The sequence below is a fragment of the Manis javanica genome, chromosome 4 (genome assembly GCF_040802235.1).
Source record: "Manis javanica isolate MJ-LG chromosome 4, MJ_LKY, whole genome shotgun sequence".
Classification (NCBI taxonomy): Eukaryota; Metazoa; Chordata; class Mammalia; order Pholidota; family Manidae; genus Manis; species Manis javanica.
Window position 1 is genome coordinate 15083085 of NC_133159.1, and position 23175 is coordinate 15106259.

General features: G+C 50.6%; 1 protein-coding gene and 1 long non-coding RNA gene across 11 annotated transcripts in view; one reads left to right on the forward strand and one right to left on the reverse strand.

Annotated features, from left to right (window-relative positions):
- Positions 1-21: 21 nt before the first annotated feature.
- LOC108398640 (uncharacterized) lies at positions 22-4899 on the forward strand. Its single transcript, XR_001853474.3, has 3 exons — positions 22-154; positions 1133-1210; positions 4766-4899. It is a non-coding gene; the product is annotated as an uncharacterized lncRNA (long non-coding RNA).
- KIF17 (kinesin family member 17) overlaps positions 148-23175 on the reverse strand; it is a 40381-nt gene continuing 17353 nt past the window's right edge. For 3 of the 10 annotated variants that reach the window (XM_036999549.2, XM_073233335.1, XM_036999553.2), the window contains 10 exons: positions 22505-22614; positions 19187-19334; positions 17125-17648; positions 15535-15633; positions 14747-14958; positions 12460-12691; positions 4672-4930; positions 3513-3583; positions 1551-1671; positions 148-594 (listed from right to left, as the gene is read on the reverse strand). In XM_036999549.2, coding sequence (XP_036855444.2) covers positions 416-594; positions 1551-1671; positions 3513-3583; positions 4672-4930; positions 12460-12691; positions 14747-14958; positions 15535-15633; positions 17125-17648; positions 19187-19334; positions 22505-22614 — 1955 coding nt within the window. In that variant the 3' untranslated portion in view covers positions 148-415. The other 7 variants (XM_036999551.2, XM_036999552.2, XM_036999550.2 and 4 more) reach the window with 7 other exon arrangements.

Genomic DNA, 23175 nt, shown 5'->3' on the forward strand with positions numbered 1-23175 from the left:
TTTCAGTTACCAAGATGTTGAGCTTGACCCATGAGGAAGTTGCTGCCCACTCTGTGGGGGCTGCAAGCGAAGGCCGTGAGGCAGAGCGGAGGCTTCTGAGCCCATCGAGGCACAGAACAACACTGGTGGGCACAAACGGTGGGCTCTGTGGCAGGTGAGCAGATGGAAACTGACATGGTGTGGACAGCTGGGCCTCTCTAAGGATAGTCCAGCCTCGGAAGGGCTCATGCCACAGGGACAGAGGTGGCCTCTGTGGGTGTCAGGGAAGGGCCTGTGTCTTCCCAGGGCAAAGACTTCCTTGGGCTCCCAGGTTACTGTGGGGAGCAGGTGGGAGGAGACCCGCCTGGGGCTGCCCCGGGGAGGGCCCGGCAGTCTCACAGGAGCCCAAAGGCAGGGCAGGAGCAGGCAGCTGTGTTCACAGAGGCTCCCTGCCAAAGCTGCTTTTGCTTTTCTTGCGCTTGGTCTTGGTGAAGGGGATGCCAAGGGACTCAAGGCGGAAAGGCCGGGGCTGGGGCGTTTCAGGGGCCTGGGTGGGCGGGAGGGCAGAGCTGTTGCCAAGTGGAGAGCTGAGGCCTGGCGGCAGGTTGTGATATGCTGTGGAGAGGGACAGAGGGGTTGGTAAGTGAGGAATAGAGGGGTGGAGAGAAGACACTCCGTGTGTGGGGTGGGGAGTCTGGCCCACCACCACCCAGCCAGAGCCTGCTCCCACAGCTGGGACCCCGAGCTCTGAGCAGTTGCTCTGGCTGCCGTCTCGGGCTTAAAACTACATGTGCATCCAACAGGTCTGGGCTCCGGGTGTGAAGTTTTCAAGCCTTGGACTAAGGCAGCCTGAGATCTCGAGCCAGACAAGCCTGGGTTCAAAGCCCAGCTCCTCCCAAGTTGGGGAGCCCCTTCTCAGCCTCAGTTTCCTTGTGTGCGACATCAGCACAATGCCAGATAGTCAGGTTATGTCAGTTTCTTTGCTGTTCTATTCTCCTGTCCTATTCCTCAACTCTACTGACTCTACCTCTTAAATAACCTCAAAATAGCATTGAGATTTGCTTTTCATTGGTAGTTTATTGGAAGCTCTGTGGTCTTTGATTTTAGTTTTAACAACAGAAGAATGAAGTGATTTTCAATTCTTGCTTTTCAGAGTGTTTTGCTTTTGTGGCCCTGTCTGCCCGCTTGGCTCAGTGGCAGAAAACCCCAATCCTAGCATCTGAGGAGGCTGGTGAGTAACTGCCAGAGACTCATGCAACCCCAAGCCAGGGCCCTGAGCTGTTTGTGGAGGGCCTGCTGCATGTCAGGGGAGACAAGCAAACACTGCCCCTCTCCAGCAGGAGATGAAAGGGTACAGGAAAGGGGAGACTCCCTGGGCTGGGCCATTTCCCCACCTCGTCTCACCTAATCCTGAGAAGTAGGTATATCCACCTCAGTTTATAGCTGAGGAAACTGAGGCTCGGAGAGGGAACAGGGGTTTTCAGCCCAGGCCAGTCTGACCCCATCACGCCTCTCCTAGTTAGCAGAGGGCTACCAGGGGGCCAGAGGGTGAGAGGAGGCAGGGTACTCACTCAGGCTCCTCATGGGATCCCTGCTGAGGATCTGGCTGGCCCGCTTGGACCGGAAGTAGTTACTGGCAATATTTTCACTGTCGCTCTGACTGAGCATCAGCTTGTAGCGGTCTTCTTCCTGCTGAGATTCCAGATCTCATGGGCCAAGACCCCTTGTTTGTGTAAGAACCCTTGCGTCTTAGCTGGGCCCTTCCCCAAGGTTTGTCTGCCTCTGCAAGCCTGGGCAGCGGGGGCTGCCCTGAGCCTCACTGCCTGCATGGATGCACCCTACTACAGACCCCAGTCTCCTGGGATGGGATCCAGGCAGCTCAGGTCAGGGGAGTCACAGTCTCCAGTCAAATCTACACCCATACTGCTTCCTTGGGATGGGAAGTGCCTTGTTCTCTCCTGAGAAGCTCAGAACAGGTCATCCTGCCAGCTCCAGCAAGGGTAAAGCTGATCCTGCATACCCCAAACCCCAAAACATATTCACAGAACAGGGAACACAGTACTCAGCTCAAAGGCATGTTCGAGATCATTAGAACTGGAGTCCCAACATTTTTATCATCAAGGACTCTTATTTTCCACCACTATGGTAGAGTTTTCTTAGCCGAATCTGTTCCTCAGGGACTACCCTTCTCCCACTTGGTATGACCCTGGTAGGATAATCATTCACAGCACCCTAATAACGCCACTCTCACCCACCTCCTTGTGACACAGCTGGACATGTAATCCAGTCTGGATCAATCACAGAACTACATCTTCTGGGCTTAGTCACTGGTCCAAGTATAGGCTCATGAGCTGGTCAGAATCAATCAGAATCTTTCCACAAGTGTCTGTTTAAGGATGAGTTAGGAGACTGGTCTCTCTTCCCGTTTGATCACCAATTGCCAGCAGCCATCTTTCCTACCGCGTGGAGACCAGCTGCCTGAGCACCAAGCTAGCACTCCAAAGGAAGCAGATCCATGGCGTGAAGCCGCACACAGAACCCCGACTATTTGAGCCCCTAGATCCAGCCATGCCTAAAACTGGTCCAATAAGTTTCCGATCTTACTTATGATTGAGTAACTACCACTTGGATGGAAACAAATTCTGACTAATATAACCCATTGTGGTCCCAAGTTAAGAATGTTTTTGTCAGAAACTTGCTCTTTTTCACAAAGTTAAGCTTTCTAAGACAGCCAATCAGAGCCATAGACCAGCCTGAGACATTCCTTGCAGCCACCTTGAGTTGCTCCAGCAGAGATGCTTGGCTGGAATTCATTCATCTATGAGTGGCCTTATCATGACTGCAAAGGTATATTCTTTGTGGGTTTTCTGAAATATCTGTAATGGTTCAAGGCAGGGACCAGCAAATTACAGCCCATGGGCCAAGTCTGGTCCACAGACTATTTTTGTTAACAAAGTGTTATTGTAACATAGCCATGCACATTTATTTACGTATTGTCTATGACAGTTTTTGTGCAATGATGGCAGAGTTGAGTACTTGTGCCAGAGACTATATGGCCCACAAAGCTTAAAACATTTACTATCAGGTCCTTTACAGGAAGGGACCTTGACTTTAAGGATATATATTTCTGTTGTAATAGGATATAGGAAAATGAAGTGACTTTTAGAATCCCAGATACTGTTCCATGGATCCTTTGAGAATCCTTTCAGTCCAAGGATGCCAGCTGGGGCCTAGAGAGCCAGCATGTACTGCTGGGCCTCTGGGACTGAAGCTGAAGTTTCTGTCCTTCACCAGCAGGATGAACTTTGAACCATCTGCTTTCCTTCTGATCTTTATGACCGCAAATGCCTTTGAATGAGGGCTGGAGGAAGTTGAGGATCTGGGTGTTGGGAAGGATCCAGGCTTAAGCCCTGCTTTCATCCTTAGGTGGGGTGACGGTAGACTCCAGTTCCCTATAGTTACAGTGATCCCCTGCACCTTTGGGACAAGCCCTGCCAGCTCCCCCCTCCGGCTCCCTCTCCCAGAGAACTTACCGTGCCTGGCTCACCATTGTCTGCTACAGAGGTTTTGTGGGCTGGCTTGTTCTGTGGCCCTGTTGAAACTGCTATGAGAAAACAAAAGTTGGTCACTGCTGCCTGGAAGAAGGGCCAGAGGGACAGGGTGGGCTGCAGCCCTTCCCCAGAGTTGGGGGGTCAGGCCTGGCAAAGGGATGACTTTGGGAAAGATGACAGGAGGGCTTGGATGCCAAATAAGCCATTTCCCTGTGCCCAGGCAAGATAGCAGCATGGAATTGGCACAGAGAGAGAGACTGCTGCTTGCCCACAGTATTTGGGAAATAGAGCTGGTTAGCATTTCAGCAGGGATGGTGTCAGCGACCACCCATAAACATCAGAAATGCAGGACCTGGACAAACACAGCCACCACTGTGTTCGGCCAGGAGCAGGCCTGGTGGGGGCAGTGGAGGATGTAATAGCCTCTGCCCTCTGAGTAGGCAGGGCCAGCTGCATGACTGCAGCAAGATCCACTGCAAGTCTGATCTGACTCTAAGAAGCAATGGAGGTGGGGGGGTGGCCTCAGGATCATCTTATCCAACCCCTTCTTTGTGACGATCAGGGGATCAAAGCCCAGAGGCAGTGACCTTCACAGGTGGTCCGTGACAAAAGGAGCCCCAGGCCTGTAACGGGACAGCTCATTTCTATCCCTGGTCCTGTAACTTACCGCTATGACTGTAACTTTGCATAAGCTCACTTACACTCTGAGAGTCAGCTTCCTCATAAGCAAAATAGGTGCAATAATCTTTGTCCTTCACAGGGTCGTTGTGGGATGAAATAATGACAGTGATGATCATGATAATGATAAGAGGTACCACACACTTAAAATGTGCCAGGCATGGCGCTAAGGGTTTTAACACATTTTAAGCCACCCCGCCATCTTTAAAGAAGGTCATTTCACAGATGAGGACACTGATCCCAAAGACGTCACAAAGGGAGTGGGGAAGCCAGAATTCCAAGCCACATCTGTCTGGAACACACCATCCCTTTAAGCCCCAGCATTTTGGATACCCAGGCTCACGTGTCTGTGGCACCCACGGCCCGCCCGCAGGGAGAGAGGCCCGAGGCTCCCTGCCAGTCTGCAGGACGGCAAGCTGTGGAGGAGGGCGGGGAGGGCCAAGGGGACAGCAAAGCTCCTGACCTACTGGGAGGCTGGTTTTTATGATGACTGGCTTGGGGATTTTCCAGAAGCCATTGTCCTCATCCCAGCAGGACTCGCGCTTTATCTTCTCCAGGTTGCTATAGTTACAGTCCCTGCGAATCAGGGGCTGCACCTGCTCCAGGAGCTGCTTGAACAGCATAAAATCACGCTCCTGCCTGCGGATGGTGGCCAAGTAATCGATCTTCTCTAGCTCAAACTCTGACTGCAGATCTTTGATCTCCACCTCTGCTGCCCGAAGCTGAAAGCAAAGGATGACATGCAGTGAGCAGGAAAGATAATGCAAACATTTTACCATCCCCCCGGCCTCCCCAGCCAGCCACTCATCACTGATCAGCTCATCCATCCAGTCTTCCCTCCCCTCTTCCACCTGTTCACTCACCTTCCCTGCTATCCACCTACCCTGCCATCCACCTACCCTCTCTCCCCCTCTCACCTCTGCCCCCAGCATGTAAATGAGCATTTAATCCATGCTCTCCCTGAGCCCCAGCTGACACAGTCTATTTCCTCAAGGAGCAGGTCTGATTAATAAAGAAGGATATTTTAGATTCATGGGAATGATAACCACATGTAACCAACTGAGAACAGAGGCTACCTGGTAGGACACCAGTGGGCAGAGAACCATCAGGGAGGGATGGGTACACAGGGGCTTTGTCATATTAATAATGCTCCATTTCTAAGTTGGATGTAGACAATGCTGTTCACAGGAATAATCTTTATATATTTTTGTACATCAAAATCATTCACAGTGATTTGTATAACAGCTTTATTGAGATATAATTCACATTATAAAATTCACCCATTTATAGTGTACAATTCAGTGGTTTTTAGGATATTCAGAGATGTACAACCATCACCACAGTCAATCTGAAAACACTGCCACACATCAAAAGAAACCCCGAAACCCCATACTCATTAGTGGTCATTCCACATTTCTCCCCAACTCCCAGCCCTCAGCAACCACCAATCTACTTTCTGTCTCTGTAGAGTCACGTATTCTGGATATTTCACAGAAATAGAACCATACAGTATGTGATCTCTTGTGCCTGGCTTCTTCCATTTAGCATAGTGTTTTCAAGGCTCATCCATTGTTGTAGCATGTATCAGTACTTCATTCCTTTGTATGGCTGAATCATATTCCATTGTGTGGATATACCACATTGCATTTTTCCATTCATGATTGTTTCCATTTGGGGGCTATAATGAATAATGCAGCTGTGAACATTAGTGTACAAGTTTTTGTATACTAGTTTCCTTTTTTTTCAGTGTAACTGCTGGGTCATATGGTAACACTGTGTTTAACCAACTGAGGAACTTTCAGACTATTTTCCAAAGCAAATGCTCTGTTTTACATACTCACCAGCAGTGTATGAGGGCTCCAATTTCTCCCCATCCTCACTAACATTTGTCATTATCTATCTTTTTTATCATGGCCCACGCAGGGGGTATGAGATGGTATCTCATTGTGGTTTTTATTTACACTTCCCTGGTGGCTAACAATGTTGAGCATCATTTTATATGCTATTAGCCATTTCTTTATTTTTGGAGAAAAGTGTGTTCAACTCCTTTGCCCATTTTTTAAATTGGGCTGTCTTTTTTATTCTTGAGTTATAAGGGTTCTTTGTATTTTCCAGATATGAGCACCTAATCATGATACATGATTTGCAAATATTTTCTCTCATCAATGAGCTCTCTTTTCTCTTTCTTGATAGTGCCTTTTGAAGCACAAAAGTTTTCATTTTGATTAGGTCCAAATTTATCCTTTTTCTTTGTTGTTTATGCTTTTTTTATGTCATATCTAAGAAAGCAATGGCTATTTAAGGTAACAAAGATTTATACCTTTGTTATCTTCTAAGAGTATTATCATTATAGCTCTTATTTTTAGTTTTTTATCCATTTTGAGTTAATTTTTTAATATGGTATGAATTTGGGGCCCAACACTATCCTTTTGCAGGTGGGTATTTTGTTGTCCTAGCATCATGTGTTGAAAAAACTGTCCTTTCTCCAACGAATCATCTTGGCACCCTTGTTGAAAATCAACTGACTGTAAATGAGGGTTTATTACTGGACTCTCAATTCCATTCCATTGGTCTATATGTCTTTATACCAGTACCACACCATCTTAATTATTGTTAATTTTGTAGTCAATTTTGAAATCAGAAATTGTGAGTCCTCCAACTTCATTCTTTTCAAGTTTGTTTTGTCTATTCTTAGTCCCTTGAATTTCCATATGAACTTTAGGATCAGCTTGTCAATTTCCACAAAGAAGCTGGCTGGGAATTGGATAGTGATTGCCTTGGATCTGTATAGATCAATTTGTACAGTATTACCATTAAGTCTTCTAATCCATGAACCTGGGATGTCTTTCCACTTATTTATGTATTCTTAATTTCTTTCAACAATGTTTTATAGTTCCTGGAATATAAGTTTTGCATTTCTTTTGTTAAATTTATTTCTGATGTATTATAAATGGAATTTTTTTTTTGCTTTTATTTGCAAACTGTTTATTGCAAGTATATAGAAATACAATTGCTCTTTGCTTATTGATCATGTATCCCATAACCCTGCCGAACTCATTCATTGATTATAGTAGTTTTTCTAGTGGATTCCATCCTTGGGATTTTCTACATATAAGACCATGTCATCTGTACATAGAGATAATTTTACCAATTCCTTTCCAATCTCAATGCCTTTTATTTCACTTTCTTGCCTAACTGCCCTGGCTAGAACCTCCAGTCCAATGTTGAATTGAAGTGGTGAAAGCTTGTCTTGTTTCTGATCTTAGATTGAGGAAGTTCTAGTTCTAGTCCTGAGTTGTTGAATGTTTTGATCATAACAGGTGCTGAATTTTTTCAAATTCTTTTTCTCCATCTGTTAAGATGATCATGTGGTTTTTGCCCTTTATTATATTTATATGGTGTATTACATTGATTTTTGGATGCTAAGTCAACCTTGCATTCCTGGATAAATCCTACTTCAGCATGATGTATAATCCTTTTTATAAGTTATTGAACTTGGTCTGCTAGTATTTTGTGGAATATTTTATGTCTATATTCACAAGAAATATTAGTCTGTTTTCTTGTTTTGTCTTTGGTTGTGGGATTCAGTGATACTGGCCTCATAGAATTGAGTTGAGAAGTGTTTTATTTCACAGTGATTTTTTAAATACTCTTTTAAGCCAATAGTCTTCATTTCACAAATAAAATCCAATTAGAAGATATGATGGAAGAAAATACCCCATAGAGGAAAGCAAATAAAATAAAATACCTAGATGTAAAATTAACAAAATATGTCCAAGATCTACATAAGGAAATTTATAAGACACTCTTGAATGACATAAAAATTGATTTGAACTAATAGAAGATATACCATGTTCCTGGCCAGGATAATCCAACCTCATAAAGGCATCAATACTCCTGAGCTAATTTATAAATATAACATGACTCCCCAAACAGTTCCATCAATGTTTTCTTTCCTTCTCTTTTTTTCTTCTTTTGAGCTAGACCAACTGCTTACAAAGTTCATTTGGGGGGGAAAAAAAGGAACATCCAGGAATAACCAAAAAAGAAAATCACCGAGAGAGGGTTAGCGCTATGATATTTCAGAATGTGTTATAAAGCCTCTGAATTTTAAATATGTGCCTGGCACTGGTGTGTGAATAGGCAGAGTAAGAGAAATGAATAGAAAATCTAGAAATACATCTATATGCTTATAGAAAACTGGCATGCAACTAAGGTAGGACCTCACTGGTATACCTACTACGGTAGGACAGATTTTTCAAAAAATTGGTGCTGGGAAACAGAGAGAGCATGTAGAACAGATAATATTCAATCAGCATCTCACACATGCACAAGGACAAATTCCAAGTGGATCAAAGATTTAAATGTTAAAAAAAAAACCATACAAATTCTAGAAGAAAACCTAACTGAACTTTCCCAACTGTGGCTCAGAATCTATCTGCAGTAATAATAGTGTTGATCAATTTAATAAAATAAAAATTTATTTTTGCCTGGCGACAATACCATAAAGCATAGTAAAAAGATAAATGAAACTGGGAAAAAATATTACAACATATATCACAGGCCAAGAGTTAGTATTCCTAATGTGAATTATAATACTGATATAAAGAGCTTCCAGAAGTAGAGAAGAAAAAGAAGTACCATCTAATAGAAAAGTGGGCAAAAGATGTGAACAAATGTCAAAGAAAAAAAAAACTACAAATGTCCCTAAAACATATGAAAAAAATGCTAATTAAAACTGCACTGAGCTGGTGTTGGCAAAACTGGACAGCTACATGCAGGAGAATGAAACTGGATTATTGTCTAATCCCACACGCAAAAGTAAACTCAAAATGGATCAAAGACCTGAATGTAAGTCATGAAACCATAAAACTCTTAGAAGAAAACTTAGGCAAAAATCTCTTGAAGATAAACATGAGCAACTTTTTCTTGAATGCATCTCCTCGGGCAAGGGAAACAAAATAAAAAATGAACAAATGGAACTACATCAAGCTAAAAAGCTTCTGTACAGCAAAGGACACCATCAGTAGAACAAAAAGGCATCCTACAGTATGGGAGAATATATTTGTAAATGACATATCCGACAAGGTGTTAACATCCAAAATATATAAAGAACTCACATGCCTCAACACCCAAAAAGAAAATAACCCTATTAAAAAATGGGCGGAGGATATGAACAGACACTTCTCCAAAGAAGAAATTCAGATGGCCAACAGGCACATGAAAAGATGCTCCACATCACTAATTATCAGGAAAATTCAAATTAAGACCACAATGAAATATCACCTCACACCAGTTAGGATGGCCAGCAACGAGAAGACTAAGAACAACAAATGCTGGCGAGGATGCAGAGAAAGGGGAACCTCCTACACTGCTGGCAGGAATGTAAACTAGTTCAACCATTGTGGAAAGCAGTATGGAGGTTCCTCAAAAAACTAAAAATAGAAATACCATTATACCATTTGACCCAGGAATTATACTCCTAGGAATTTACCCAAAGAAAAGAAGATACTGGATTCAAAAAGACATATGCACCCCTATGTTTATTGCGGCACTATTTACAATAGCCAAGATACAGAAGCAACCTACGTGTCCATCAGTAGATGAATGGATAAAGAAGATGTGGTACATATACACAATGCAATATTATTCAGGCTTAAGAAAAAACAAATCCTACCATTTGCAACAACATGGATGGAGCTGGAGGGTATTATGCTCAGTGAAATAAGTCAGGCAGAGAAAGACAAATAACAAATGATTTCCCTCATTTGTGGAGAATAACGAAGCAAAACTGAAGGAACAAAATAGTAGCAGACTCACAGACTCCAAGAAGGGATTAGTGGTTACCAAAGGGGAGGGGTGGGAGAGGGTGGGTGCGGAGGGAGGGAGAAGGGGATTGTGGGGTATCATGATTGGTCCACATGGTGTGTGGGGGGTCACAGAGAAGACAGTGTAACTCAGAGAAGACAAATAGGGACTCTGTGCATCTTACTACACTGACGGACAGTGACTGCAATGGGGTATGGCAGGGGGACTCAATAATAAGGGTGAATGTAATAACCACATTGTTTTTCTTGTGAAACCTTCATAAGAGTGTATATCAATGATACCTTAATAAAAAAAACTGCACTGAGGTACTACTTATTGATCAGAATGGCACAAACTCAAACTCTTTTCATTATACCTTGTTGGTCAGGCTGTGAAGAAACACATATGTGCTAGTGGAAATTCAAAAGAATACAGCCCCCATGCAGGGGAAGCTGGCAATATGTAGCGAAATCAGAGATGCATTTACTCTTTGTCCCAGCTGTCCCAGTTAGAGGAACTGATTCCAAAGAAACTTATTCAAAATTCAAAAGTAGTATGCACAGATTATTCACTATAGCAGTCAGCGTAGCAAAATATTGGAAACCCAAATGTGCCATCGTGAGAGGACTGACAACAATGATACAACCTCACAATGGAGTAAGTACCGTATAACAGTAAAAAGGAATGAAGAATATTCCTAGATACTGACCCTCAAGATTAATTGTTATGTGAAAAAGCTACGTAGAGGAAAGTGTGTTTGTAGCTATTTTATCTGATGAGGGGGAGGATATGTATGCAGAGGGAAGGGGATGCACACACACACACGCACACACGCGCGCGCACACACGCACACGAGCACACGCACACACACACGCGCGCACATACACGCGCACACGCACACACACACACGCGCACATACACGCACACGCGCACACGCGCGCACACACACACACACACACGCACACACACACTTGCCAGCAAGGAAATGGCAACTTTAGTCCTACAACCACATAGGACTAAATGCTGTCAACAACCCGCATGAGCCTGGAAATGGATTCTCCCCCAAAACCTTCAGAAGGAAATGCAGACCTGCCCACACCTTGGCTTTAGCCCTGTGGAATCCTAAGCAGAGGAACCAGCCCCACTGTAGCCATATTTTGACCTACAGGATTGTGAGATAATAAGTTGGTGTTATTTTAGGTAACTACGTATGTGGCAGTGTGTTACAGCAACAGGAGATTAATGAAGAGCTCTCTTTAAAACTGCACTGCTGAAGTTTAAAACAGGTGCTATTACTGAAGACACCTAGGAGTCTATGCTCAACTGTAAATGAAGGTGCAGAAAAACAAGACACCGTGAAATAAGCAGAAAAGAGCAGATGTATCTAATCAAAGCTTTTGTAAGAAACAAAAGATGGAAATCAAAACACCTCAGCAGAAGAAAACCCTACCCGCCAAAGCGCAAGACCGCAGAACCACACGAAAGATGTCACCTAACAGCCCGGGAATAAATTTTCCTTAAACAAGCAGTCCCACGTATGAAATTTCAAATCAGACATCCAAAACCTTAAGGTGGGAATGGCCCACAATGAAGAATTAAAATGGTACATGAACCAAACTCAGGAAAGAAGTGTTTTTATACGTTGATGGGTTAGACCAAATCACAACATATCCAAGGAAGCACAAATTCGACTGAAAACGTAACAAGGGATATTAGGGCAAGGCATGAAAATAGCCAGGAAGTTAAAAACTAAAAAGATTTAAAGAGGAAAAAAAAAGTGTCGGCTTTTGCATTGTGAAGATCCTTTGCCTGCCAGAGGTGGGCGAGGGCGAGCAGCGGGACCCTGCGGGTGAGGAGCAGAGCCCTCGGCGCCCGCCTGCCCCGCCCCCCTCACCCCCACCCAGCGGGCACCTGCGCCTCCCTCCCGTTTCTGGAACCACAGGCCTCACCTTGGGCGCCAGCCCCTCTTGGCCTGGCACGCTCTTCGTTCAGCTGAGCGCACGTTCCCCTCTTTCTTATCTTTCAGAAAAAAGTCACCGCCTGCATGAGCGCCTCCCTGTCCCCCAACAAAGGTGGCCCCAGGGGCTGCTGGGGTTCTGTCAGTGCTCAGTTAGTTCCTCATGGGGGTGCCGGTTTCATGCGTGCGTTCGCTTGGTGGAAATGAACTAAGCTGTGCATTTGTGATCTGTGCATCTCTACTTCAATAAGGATGCAAAAGTAAAAGTAAAGCCACCCTGCCCGGGTCTGGTCTCCATGGCACCATCACTGCCGGGCGCTCTCTTGCTAATTCCTCCGCTGTGCTGTTTCTCACGCACACGACCCGCGGGAGCCCAGGCTGGAGGACAGCAGGCACACCTGCCCGCCCAGCGCCTGCTGGGGGTTCCGCCCGCCAGCGCCGCCTGGGCGCGGGAGGGGCGCGGCGGCGCGCCCGCGAGGGCCTCACCTTCCTCTGCACCTTCTCCAGCAGCCTGCCCTTGGCCCTCACTTCCTCCTGGATGGAGTCGTAGACGCGCAGCAGCACCCAGTCCCCGCCGTCCTCGTCCGCGCTTCGCAGGGCCGCAGCCAGCTGCTTCGTGCGCTCGTCCGCGAACCGCTTCCTCCGCTTGCGCTTCTCCTTCAGGTCCTTGTTCTTGGCCTGCTCCCCGCCGACCACCTGCTGCTCCAAGAGCTGCAGACTACCAGGAGGGGGAGGAGGCACACATGGCACCACCCGCGCGCCCCGGAGCACCTGTTGCCCGGTGGAGCTCGTGGAGGGGTTCCGACCACCCCACTTCCCAGAGGCCTAAACTGAGGCGCAGAGAGGCGACGCCACTGGCTCAGGGTCAGAACCCGGTTTCCTGCCCATCTCCCTAACTCCAAGGCCGGGCACTCAACCGCCCAGCAGGAAAGGCGAGATTGTATTCCCGGTGGACCCAGAGCCACTCAACCAGCCCCCGGGGCTCCTGGTCGCCCAGGCAACCGCATGCTCAGACGGGCCCTGCCTGGAGCAGTGCTCAGCACCTTTAGGGTGCAGTGTTTAATCTGCGGTGTGTACTATAAAAAGTTTTAACTGTTTATTTCTAAAATGCTCAAAAATGTTTAGGGTTTTGGCCTTTAAAGGCACACATTTTAAATAACTACAAAGAAAGGCTTATGTGGAACTCCTCACTGTCTGATAAAGCATCACGAAGGTGTTTTAGCCTCTGCCTTTTTCAAAGGGATGTAATGGGGTTACAGGGACCTTACAGGGTTCGTTCATACAGCGAACAAGAGATCATGCTCAGGGGAAGGAGGTCAGTGCACACCGAGCAGCCTCCTCAGGCTCAGCTTGATGGCAGCTGGGACAGGGGACACATAGGGAATGGGGGGGCAGGGGGAGCTGGGGAGAGGGGACAGCTCAGGGGGAAAGCTTAGGTAGGGGGCAGGCAGGATAGGAGGGCAGCCAGGGTAGGTGTACAGCCGGGACAGAGGGGGACAGCCAGCGCAGGGGGCAGCATGAATGGGGGACAGCAGGGGTGGGGGAGCAGCCGGGGTGGAGGGAGGCCATGTCCAAGTCACTGCCCTGCTTCAAGCCCTTGTAGGGTCCCGCGGGATGGAGCCCACGCCTCCAGGGGCACGCAGGGCCCCTCCACCTCATCTCCCTCTTACCCCACCAGCCCTCACTCACGCCAGCTTCAACCTGCGGCTCATGCTCCTCCAAGCACCCAGGCTGTCCCCCACTCTGTGCTTCTGTGCCACCTTAGCTGTGCCCTGAATCTCGAATGCCACCCCTGTGGCATCTGTCATGCAGATCTTATACAGGTTTCCCATCTTCTGGGAAGCCTTCCCTGACCACACTTCAGGCCACATCCTGAAAAATGCCACATGTGCCGAGAGTGTTCCCTGTGCCTGGTGCTGGGCTGCCACTCCCGCAGGCACCGTCTCATGTGACCCTCACAAGCTTCTCAGGTGCAGCTCTTAGGATTGGCACTGAGCAGCTGAGAAGTAAGGCGCAGGGAGGCTGTCGAGCCGGGTAGTGGTGGAGGTGACAGGAGCACAGGCGGCCACTGCACAGCCCACTCACCACTCATGGCTCCAGAACCTGGCCTGCCCCGGGCCTTGTGTGTCTAACTCCCCCTGAACCGTGAACTTCTAGGGTCAAGGTGGCATCTCATTCACCCTTATATCCTTGTGCCAGGCACGCAGCAGCTGCTCAGTTTCTGTCTGACTGGTGGACGGTGGCCCTGACGTTGCCCTGTGGCCTTAGGCCTGACATCGTCATGGTGGGCCTGACATTATTCTCATTCACAGAAGAGGGAACCAACACTCAGAAATGTGAAGGGACTTGCTCAAGGCAAGGAGAGCCCAGCTCCCGAGGGGCCCCAGAGGGTGCGTGTAGTGGGGGCCTGTCCCTAGGGAGAGCAAGTCTTACCTCAGCGAGGGCACGGCAGGCTACCCTGGAGCTGAGACAGCCTGTGTCGGCCTCCCTGGTATTCCTCCGGCCCGTGGAAACCCAGGCATGCAACAGTTGCCGCACCTTCTCCCAGCCCAGCTGCTCGCCAGCAGCGCCTGGTGGACGCTGATGGCATCTGCGCAGCTCCCAGGGCAGAGCTTGCCTGTCGGCCCACCCCAGCACCCACCCGCCCCGCTGCTCCTGGAGGGTCAGGCCTGCTCAGCCGCCTCCCTCAGGAGCCAGGGCTCCGGGAGGGCTCTGTGAGGAATCTACGGGCACCCGCACCCCTCGCCTGGCAGCCCCAAGCTCCAGCACTTACCGCGCAAGCACCTGCTGCTGGTCCACAGCAGGCAGCAGGTGGTTGGTCAGAGATGCTGTCTCCGTGCCCACACTGGCCCTTCTCACACTGCTTGTGGCCAGCGGCAGCTGAAGCTGAGCCCCCAAGGCCACCTGGGCGGCAACCTTGGCCCCCACTCTAGGCTCTGCAGCCAACTCCACCTCCTTGGCCACTTCTGGGCCCTGGTCAGCCTCCTGAGCACAAAGAGAAACAAAAAGGTGGAGGCAGGGAGGGCAGCCCCTGGACGTGCGCTCCCAGTGGCTCCAATTCCAGATGGGGCGTCTGGGCCCCTAATAGCCTGGGACAGAGACACCCAGTTATACAAAAATGCACCCAATCAAGTTCTTGCTGCTACTGTTTCCACCAACACCCCCCAGATGGTCTCCCAGTAACTCCTCCTTCATAATCCAGGCTCCATATGCCCAGGGCAATTTTCTTAAAATATAAATTGATCATAGCCCTTTCCTGATTAGAACCCTTCATGAATTCCCATCTCAACTGCAGTAAAATCAGTTTTTTCCATGACCTGCACACCCTTGCACCTGCTGCCCCCTCCACCGTCCCATTCCCCTTGCTGCTCCATTTTCTGTTGCTGAGAAAGTCAAGGTCTTCCTAGCCACAGGGCTTTAGCACTTGCTGTCCCCTGCTTGGTGCTCTGCCCTGGCCCTTTCTGCCTACTTGCGTCCCCTCTCAATGTCATCTTACAGCCAGGGCTCTCCTGGACACTCCATCTACCATCTAGTGAGAACCCGCAGTGTACCAGCTCCTACCCAGTGATCGAGTCCGGAGGCGAGCAGGTCGTTATCTCTCTCCATACATTCGCGTAGATTGAAAGCTATCCTCTCATTCCCTGGAGCCTGTTGGGCTTTCTTAAGAAGAAGAGAAAAGGCTGGGGTCTGAGAGCAGCAGTGCTCAGAATGGGCTCCGGCTGGGTCCCCTGCCAGCGCCTCCGAGCCCCCAGCCCCTGCCCTGCAGCCCGCACCCACGGCGCACACTGGGCCTCTGTGCTTTAGACGAGGGTTCCGAACTGAGGGCAGTTTGACAGCTGCTGCTAGAATAGCTCCTTCCTGCCCTGCCATGCCTCAGGGTCTGCCTATTAACATCAATAGGCCTCCTATTAACATCAATAATAAGAGGTCTAACAGGTCCTCAACTGGCACACTGCTTCACGACGGGCCGTCCCTGAGAGCTGGGGGAGGGCTGGGGTTGTCCCTGTTTCACGGGTGAGAAAACTGAGGCCCAGGCAGCGAGGAGACAAGCCAGAGAGTCGCAGGAAGAACCAAGCCCTGGGCGCTCCTCCCACCGCACAGAGGGCCTGGCCCAGGGAGGGACTCTCAGTCCTGGGCAGCAGGTCGCAGGCTGCCTCAGCTCCCCCCTGTGGGCACTGGGCATAAGTGCGTCAGTCAGGGAGGGGCGCTAAAGGAGGAGAGGTGGGGGCAGAGGCGGGATGGGTGGGTCCGAAGGTCTGCTCCCGGGGACTCCCCTTCAGCTCCCCACCAGCTCACAAACTCCACCCCTCCTCCTGCCCGTCTGCCTAGGGCTGCCCCCCCCACCCCCAGAGGAGGTGGGGGAAGGAGGGCTGAAGACCCAGGAGAGAGAACAGGGAAGAGCAGGTGTGGGGGACAGGGGCACTCTCCAAGCACCTGCTAGTTCGAGGACCTGCGTTACCTCATGTGAAGCGCACAGCAGCAAACTCATTTTACAGGCCCACAAAGGTGTGACCTGCACAAGTTCACACAGAGTGGGTGGTAGAGCTGGGATTTGAACCCAGGTCTGTCTGATTCAAAGGTGTGCTCTTTACACACACACACACAAGGAAAGGAAAAAAAACAAAGGAGAGAATAGAGGAAAAAACTTCTAAAACATAAAAAAAGAGGGTTGCAAAGGGAAAAGACACTGGGCAAAGGGGCAGGATCCCCAGGGGGCCCCTTGAAGGTAGCCGGGTTCCTGCAGAAGCCCTTCACAGCTCGCTGCTCTGAGCCTGCAAGAGCGTGAGGGCGGACCAAGGCCTCCTCCGGCTCCTTCAGGGCTGGAAGCTCAGGGTGACCACGGCATCCCAGCAAGCTGCCCACACAGGTGTCCCTCTGTCGACGGAACAGGCGGCACAGCCCACCTGGCAGAGCTCATATGTCAATCCCAACTTGCCTATGGATTTACAGTGTTAGACAGAGCTCCTCCGTCCCAGATCCCCAAACACTAGCGCCCCTGAGCCAGCCACCAAGCCAGAGCCACCCCAGAGATGGTGGGGGCAGAGCCGGAGCGACGGAGGTCAGATGTCTGTGTGAGCTCAGTGACCTCTGCACCCCAGCCAAGCTCTGCCTGCTGAACTCCTCCCTGACAGCAGCTACCTGCACAGGTACCTGGGGTATGTCCTCCGAGGGCACGGCTGCTCTAGCCACAGTGCAGGGAGGTCTGGCCAGCCTGGCTTCCACTTCGGGAAATGGGTCATGCAGGCCTGGTAGCAGCTCCAGGGGCATCAGCTGTGGCTCCCCTTCCTGAAGGAAGGGCTCCCCATCCAGCAGCGGCTCTGCCCCCCCGTGGCTGAGACACTTATTCAGGAAGTGTTTGTTCGTGTCCTCCACGGCGGGCACGGAGAACTCCAGGATGGTGGGCTCCTCGGGCTCAGGGAATGACTCAGGCATGAAGGCTTCTTTGGGTGCAGAAGATGCGTCAGAAGCCTCAGACCTGCAGATCTCCGCGTTGGGCAGGTCCTCAAACCCAGAGGAAACCTCCGTCCTGGAGACAGCCTCGGCAGGCAGAGTGTCGGGCATGAAGTAGATCTTGGGCTCCACAGCCAAAGTATTTGAGCACTCAGAGCTGTCGGCAGACTCAGCCCTGGCCAGGACTCCAGCCTTGTAGAGAACTTCTGCCTTCAGCACAGCGTCTGCAGATGGAGACCTTTCTTTAGCTTTTTACAGGTGAGAGTAAGGAACCCTTCCCTGAAAGTGGGCCCCAAGCCCACCATCTCCACAAGACCAGCCTCAGAATCAAAGCCTCCCAGTCCCCAAACAGTGGCTCCCCTTCTCTGCCCTATTGCCCTCTCCCCCATGAAAATGCAAACCCTGTCTCCTTCCACCTCTTCCAGGAAGTCTTCCCTGACCAGCACCATGATCTCCCATTCTCTGACCTCCCAAGCCATTACTGCTGGGCTCTTACCACCCTGCCAGGGACTGCTCCTAACACATAAGCTGACCGCCCTGTGGGTCTGACCGCCTCTGAGGCTCAGAGCTCCAGATCAGCAGATTTTATACCTGAGACCCTAAGGGACCCCTGCTGGGGTGCCCAGCTCAGGGCTGTTGTTCACAGGATGGGTTAGAGCCATGGGAGTTAAGTGAACGCTGTGGATGAATGTTAGAGAGACCAAATAAAATCACTCAGAGGCCTAATATTCAAATTGGACTGAAGAAACACTCTTAAGGACAGAAAATGCTAGAACCTGCCCTTCCCCTTTTCCTTCGGCCTATACCATGAGCAGCACCCTCCTGCCGGCACGGACAGAACTACAATCACATAGACCTCCTTCAGCACTCAGCTCACCGGCATGAAACCACCCTCTTTACAGCCCGCCCATTTCTTTGTCACTTGTGTCCTGAGCTCCCCAAAAGAGCCCTGATGTCCTTTTGCTGACAGAGGACATCCCCTGCCTGGGGGTGGTGGCCTGAAACTCTCCAAGACCCAGTTTGCACACTTGCAGTGTGAGGGTTCAGTGAGTACTAACTCACGGAGGGAGTTCGGGTGAAGCACCTCCCCAGTGCCTGGCACAGCAATGCCCAATAAATGGTTCTGAAGATGAGACCCATATGGCTGTCATTACAAGATGGACTTTACAATATTTGGGTGAGTACTAGGAAGTGTGAGCTGCCTGGCGGTATGGGTATTTGAATGCTAGTGGTGGAATGGAACATTCTAGAATGTCCAAAAGAAAACAAAAATTTCCAGAAAGGTAAAAGTTCTTGCTAATGATTGAATGCTTATTTGGGGATAAAATTGTTTTCAATTCATCCTCCAGTCCACAGAAAACAGATGTACTCAAAAATGAGAGGAGACTGTAGAAAATGCAGAAACTCAGGAAAGGGACTAACCCAGAAAACAAGGGCGATGTGTTATAACACTAAGTCAGTCGGGGCTGGTGCCCTGCCTGTGGCCGTGACACCGCAATGCAGTGCTGTGGGTGAAAACGCTGGCTCTGGGATCAGACCCTGGGTTCAAATCCAGCCTCCACTTAACCAGCTCTGTGGCTGCAGGCAAGTTACTGGCTCTGTGCCTCAGCTTCCTCATCTATAAAATTAGTGTAATTGTGGTTCCTACTTTGCTGGGCTTTGGTAACAGGTAAATAAAACTGAGCCTGGTGTAAATGACAATTTGTCAAATGAAGGGACAGCAGGCTGGCCTCCCTCCTGACAGCCCAGGGTGGGCGCTCACCTGACTCCTTGCACAGGTTCGCCTCCAGCGTGGACAGCTTCACATCATGCGAGCTGCGCATGGCAGCGACGTCCTCCTCCAGCCGGGCCCTGGGCTCCTGCTCTGCCCCGTAGTCGGCCCTCAGCCGCGCCGGGCGCTCTTCGCACTCCTGGGAGAGGTGGCGGGGAGTGCGGGGGACAGAGGGGCAGTGTTTTATCTCCGCTGCCAAACACAGCGTCCCGCATCACAGAAAAGAAAATAAGCCAGAAAAGAATAAAACTAACTGGGATACTGGCTGGTGAAGACCCTTCTGAACTCTCCTCTGTGTTTTAATGGGCTAATAATAAATGTATTTGTTTGCAGTCTATATTTTACCCAAACCCATATATCATGAACACCTTTGCACATCAACAAATTGTTCTAACTACACGATCCTCAACTTATCAACAACAAAATACATTTTCATTCATCTGTGCCCTCTCCACCTTCGCCACCTCCGCCAGCTCTTGGCAGGAGAGTGGCCACCTGGCCTCGCGCCTCCACTCCCGCTTCCACTCCAAGCCCTTCTCCACACGGCAGCTGTGCAGCCATTAGATTATGTTGCAACAGCTTCCCGTGTGCAAGGGTAAAATCTAAGCTCCCCGACGTGGCCTCAAGGGCCCAGTGGTCTGGACTGCCCACCCCTTGGCCAGACCTCATTTTTGCCACGTTTGGGCACATGGGCCACTTCCCACTACCAGACCCTCCTATTCCACCCTGCCCCAGGGCCTTGGCCCTGCTCCCTGGCAAGCCCTTCCCCTCAGGCCTCAGCATAGTGACACCCGCTGCATCACTAAAAGGCCTCCCGGACCATGCTCTTGGAAGGCCCCTGCCACCATTCTGTCCCTTTGCCCAGTTCTCTTCAACACAGATTATAAGCCCCAATCATTCACCTGACTGTGGGCTTATCCTCTGGCTCTGGCCGGGGAGCAAGCCCGCCTAGCTCGCAGCCTCGGGGCCTAGCACAGAGGAGGGGCTGGGTGAACAGCCCCTGACCCAGCAACTGGGTGAGGCGGAAAAGCCAGGCTGCGGGGTCGCGCAGCCTCCCCTGGCTCCTGTGGTGAATCCCCCGTTTATGAGCTGATAGTCTGTGACCTTCCGCTTTTTGAAGCGGCTCCTGCCACAGGGGCCTGCAGCTGTGGTAGGCCAGCAGGTGGGCCAGCAGGTGGGCCAGGGTACAGGTGGTGGGAGGGCCTACCATGCCCCCCCTCACCGGGTCCCTTCAGGGAGTCCAGAGCTGGCACAGACAACAAGCCCTGGACTCTCGGGGAGGGAGAGAAGGGGACAGAGGTCCTTCAACATAACTGTGCATTTTGCAGCACATTTGAGATGCATTTAAGCCTCAGGGCAACACTTGCATGGGGTTCCAAGACTTACTCAGAACCCTAGGAATCTTCTAGTCCAAATCCCTTCAGTACAGCTAATAGACTGAAGACCAAAGGGTCACACCTCCACCTCAGGGCCGTGCTGATTCCTAGCCTGGTGACCTCACCATGCCACACAGGGGCCACCCCCCTTGGCATCCTGACTGGTTTTGGGGTGGAAAGGGCAGCACACCTACATAGCAAGTGCTCAATAAACAGGTCATAAGTGAAAGGGGGGAGGGAATAAAAGAAGGCAGGGCAGAGACACCCTCTACTCTTCCTCCACATGTGGCTCACAGAAGAAACTCCAGGGCCAGAAAACACACTTGGTGGCAGCCTCAGGTGGCAGTGCTCTGCTGTAGTGTCACTAGGCTGCCCCAGGAGGAGGAGGTGGCTGACCCCCGACCCAGCAGGAGGATCCTCCATCTCCACCTATGAGGAGCAGCCAGCCCAGAACGGGCTCTTCTCTCTGGTGACCACTAGGGGGCGGCAGCACTCTGCTTATCTGACAGCCAGGCACCCGCCCGCCCGACTGGGCCCCCCAGGGAGAAAGCTCCCATCCCAGCCAGCCCCTAGCCAACTCTCCCCACCCGTTGTTTTGTGACAAACATCCACCTGTCACTACGTGATTCCAAAACCCACTCTGAGCTGCCAAAGCGTGACTTCTCTCATTCTGTGAGCTTATGCTCAGCCATCCCAAAAGCTGCTCCTCCTAATACCTCCCCAGGAGCCAGACCCAGGGCTCCAGAGATGAACCCGATGCCCAGTCCTGGCCAAGGAGCTCCCAGACCAGCAGGGGAAAAGGCGAAGTGAGCAGCTGAGCTCCCAGAACCTTCCTGGGGCCAGGAGGGGTCCATCTTGGGCCCCAGCTGAGCCTCTTCCCAGACAATAAAAGCTATTGCCTGTCACAGGAAGCCCTTGGAGACTGGTTGGTTGACCTCTCCAAGCCCACCAGTCCACAGGACTGAGACCGGGCCTTTCCTGGTTGCCCCCAAGAGGCTGGGCTGCAGGCCCTCCCAGCCTGATGCACTAGGAGACAGGGGTGCCCTGCTTATAACCCCCAGGGCTGATGCCACCTGAGTCATAGTTGAGTGGCCGAGGCCCAGCTGCAGAAAAGTCCAGGCCTCAGTCCCTGCGGAGCAGTACTTCTCCACTGGGAAAGAGCCCATGAACTAAAGGGACTGAACGAAACCACACACACACCTGTGCACGCTCAGGTCTCAGAACGTGGCCTTCAAATGTCAGGAAGCTCCAGAAACCAACAGAGCTCAGAGTCGGGGACAGAGCCTAAGCCAGGAATTAGGAGGCCCTGCTGTGTCTGACTGTGCAAGCCCTGCTCTGGGGATCAGCTCGGCATCAGTAAGTGAGGGTGTCACCTGTCCTGCTTGTCCCCAGAGATGCTGGGAGGCATGTACATGGGAGGAAGACCCAGGTATCCCCCAGTGACATCTTTTTTCTTTCCAATACCCCACTGGTCCACTGGCCAAAAGGCTGCCTAGAGACTCCCCACTGCAGCCCAGGCTGCTCTGCTTTCAGCCCCTGGTTTGGTGGCACCTTGAGGGGACTCCTTCCACTCAGACCTCCTCGCCCGGGCACAGGCCATGCCCACTGCCAAGAATGCCGTCTCTACTTCCACCAACCCTCAGCCTCCCGTCCTGCAGTCCTGAGATGGCGCCCCTGCAGATGCCCCCACAGCCCCCCTCAGTTCTCCCCATGCAGGCACTGATGTGGGACAGACTGCTCTCTGGACTCAGGAAGCCGAGTGCAAATCCCAGCTCAGACTCTTAGCTGTGTGGCCTCAGGCAAGTCATGGTGCCTCTCTGAGCTTTGGCTTTCTGAGATCCTCAGGAAGGCTGTACCAGGACCAGCCCCAAAGTGATGGGGGGAGAAATGATGCCTCTGCCGGGGCCTCTCTCCCACCTGCTCGGAGCCTCACCTCCCGGATCAGCTGCTTCTCAGCCTCTGTGTCATGCTGGATCACAGGTGGGGGCAGCAGCTTCTCCTCAACCTGGGCAGGGCTTGGGGGATCCCGACTGGATAGCAGGGCTGGGAGAAAAACCAAAAGGAGAGGCTGTGACCAAGGCACACACAGTTTGCAGGAGCTAAACAGAAATCCATAAAAAAAACACATATGTACTCATTCAAAAACTGACTTTGGAGTATTGAATTTATTTCAAACATCACTATGCAAAGCGCTTATTTACTCAGCCATTCAACAAGTATTCCTTGAACACCCACATGCTCTAGGCACTGGGGATGCTGCATGGAACCAAACAGACAAAACTCCCCACCCAGATTGAGTTTTCAATTGGGGAGAAAGGCAAACAAAACAAATAAGCAAAATGCGTAACTTGTTCTAAGGTGATACACTAAGAGAAAGAAAGCAGGAGGGTGCTCAGAAGCAAGAACAGGAGAAAGGTTGCAATTTAACTAGTATGCTCAGGAAACACCTCCACACAAGGTAACATGAAAGCAGTGATTGGATGGAAGTGAGGGGAAGAGGTGGGTGGAGACCCTGGGGAAGAGCTCTCCAGACAGAAGGGAGCAGTGGGTTCAAAGGCCCTGTGGCTGGCATGGGCCTGGACTGTTCCCGGAACAGCAAGGAGG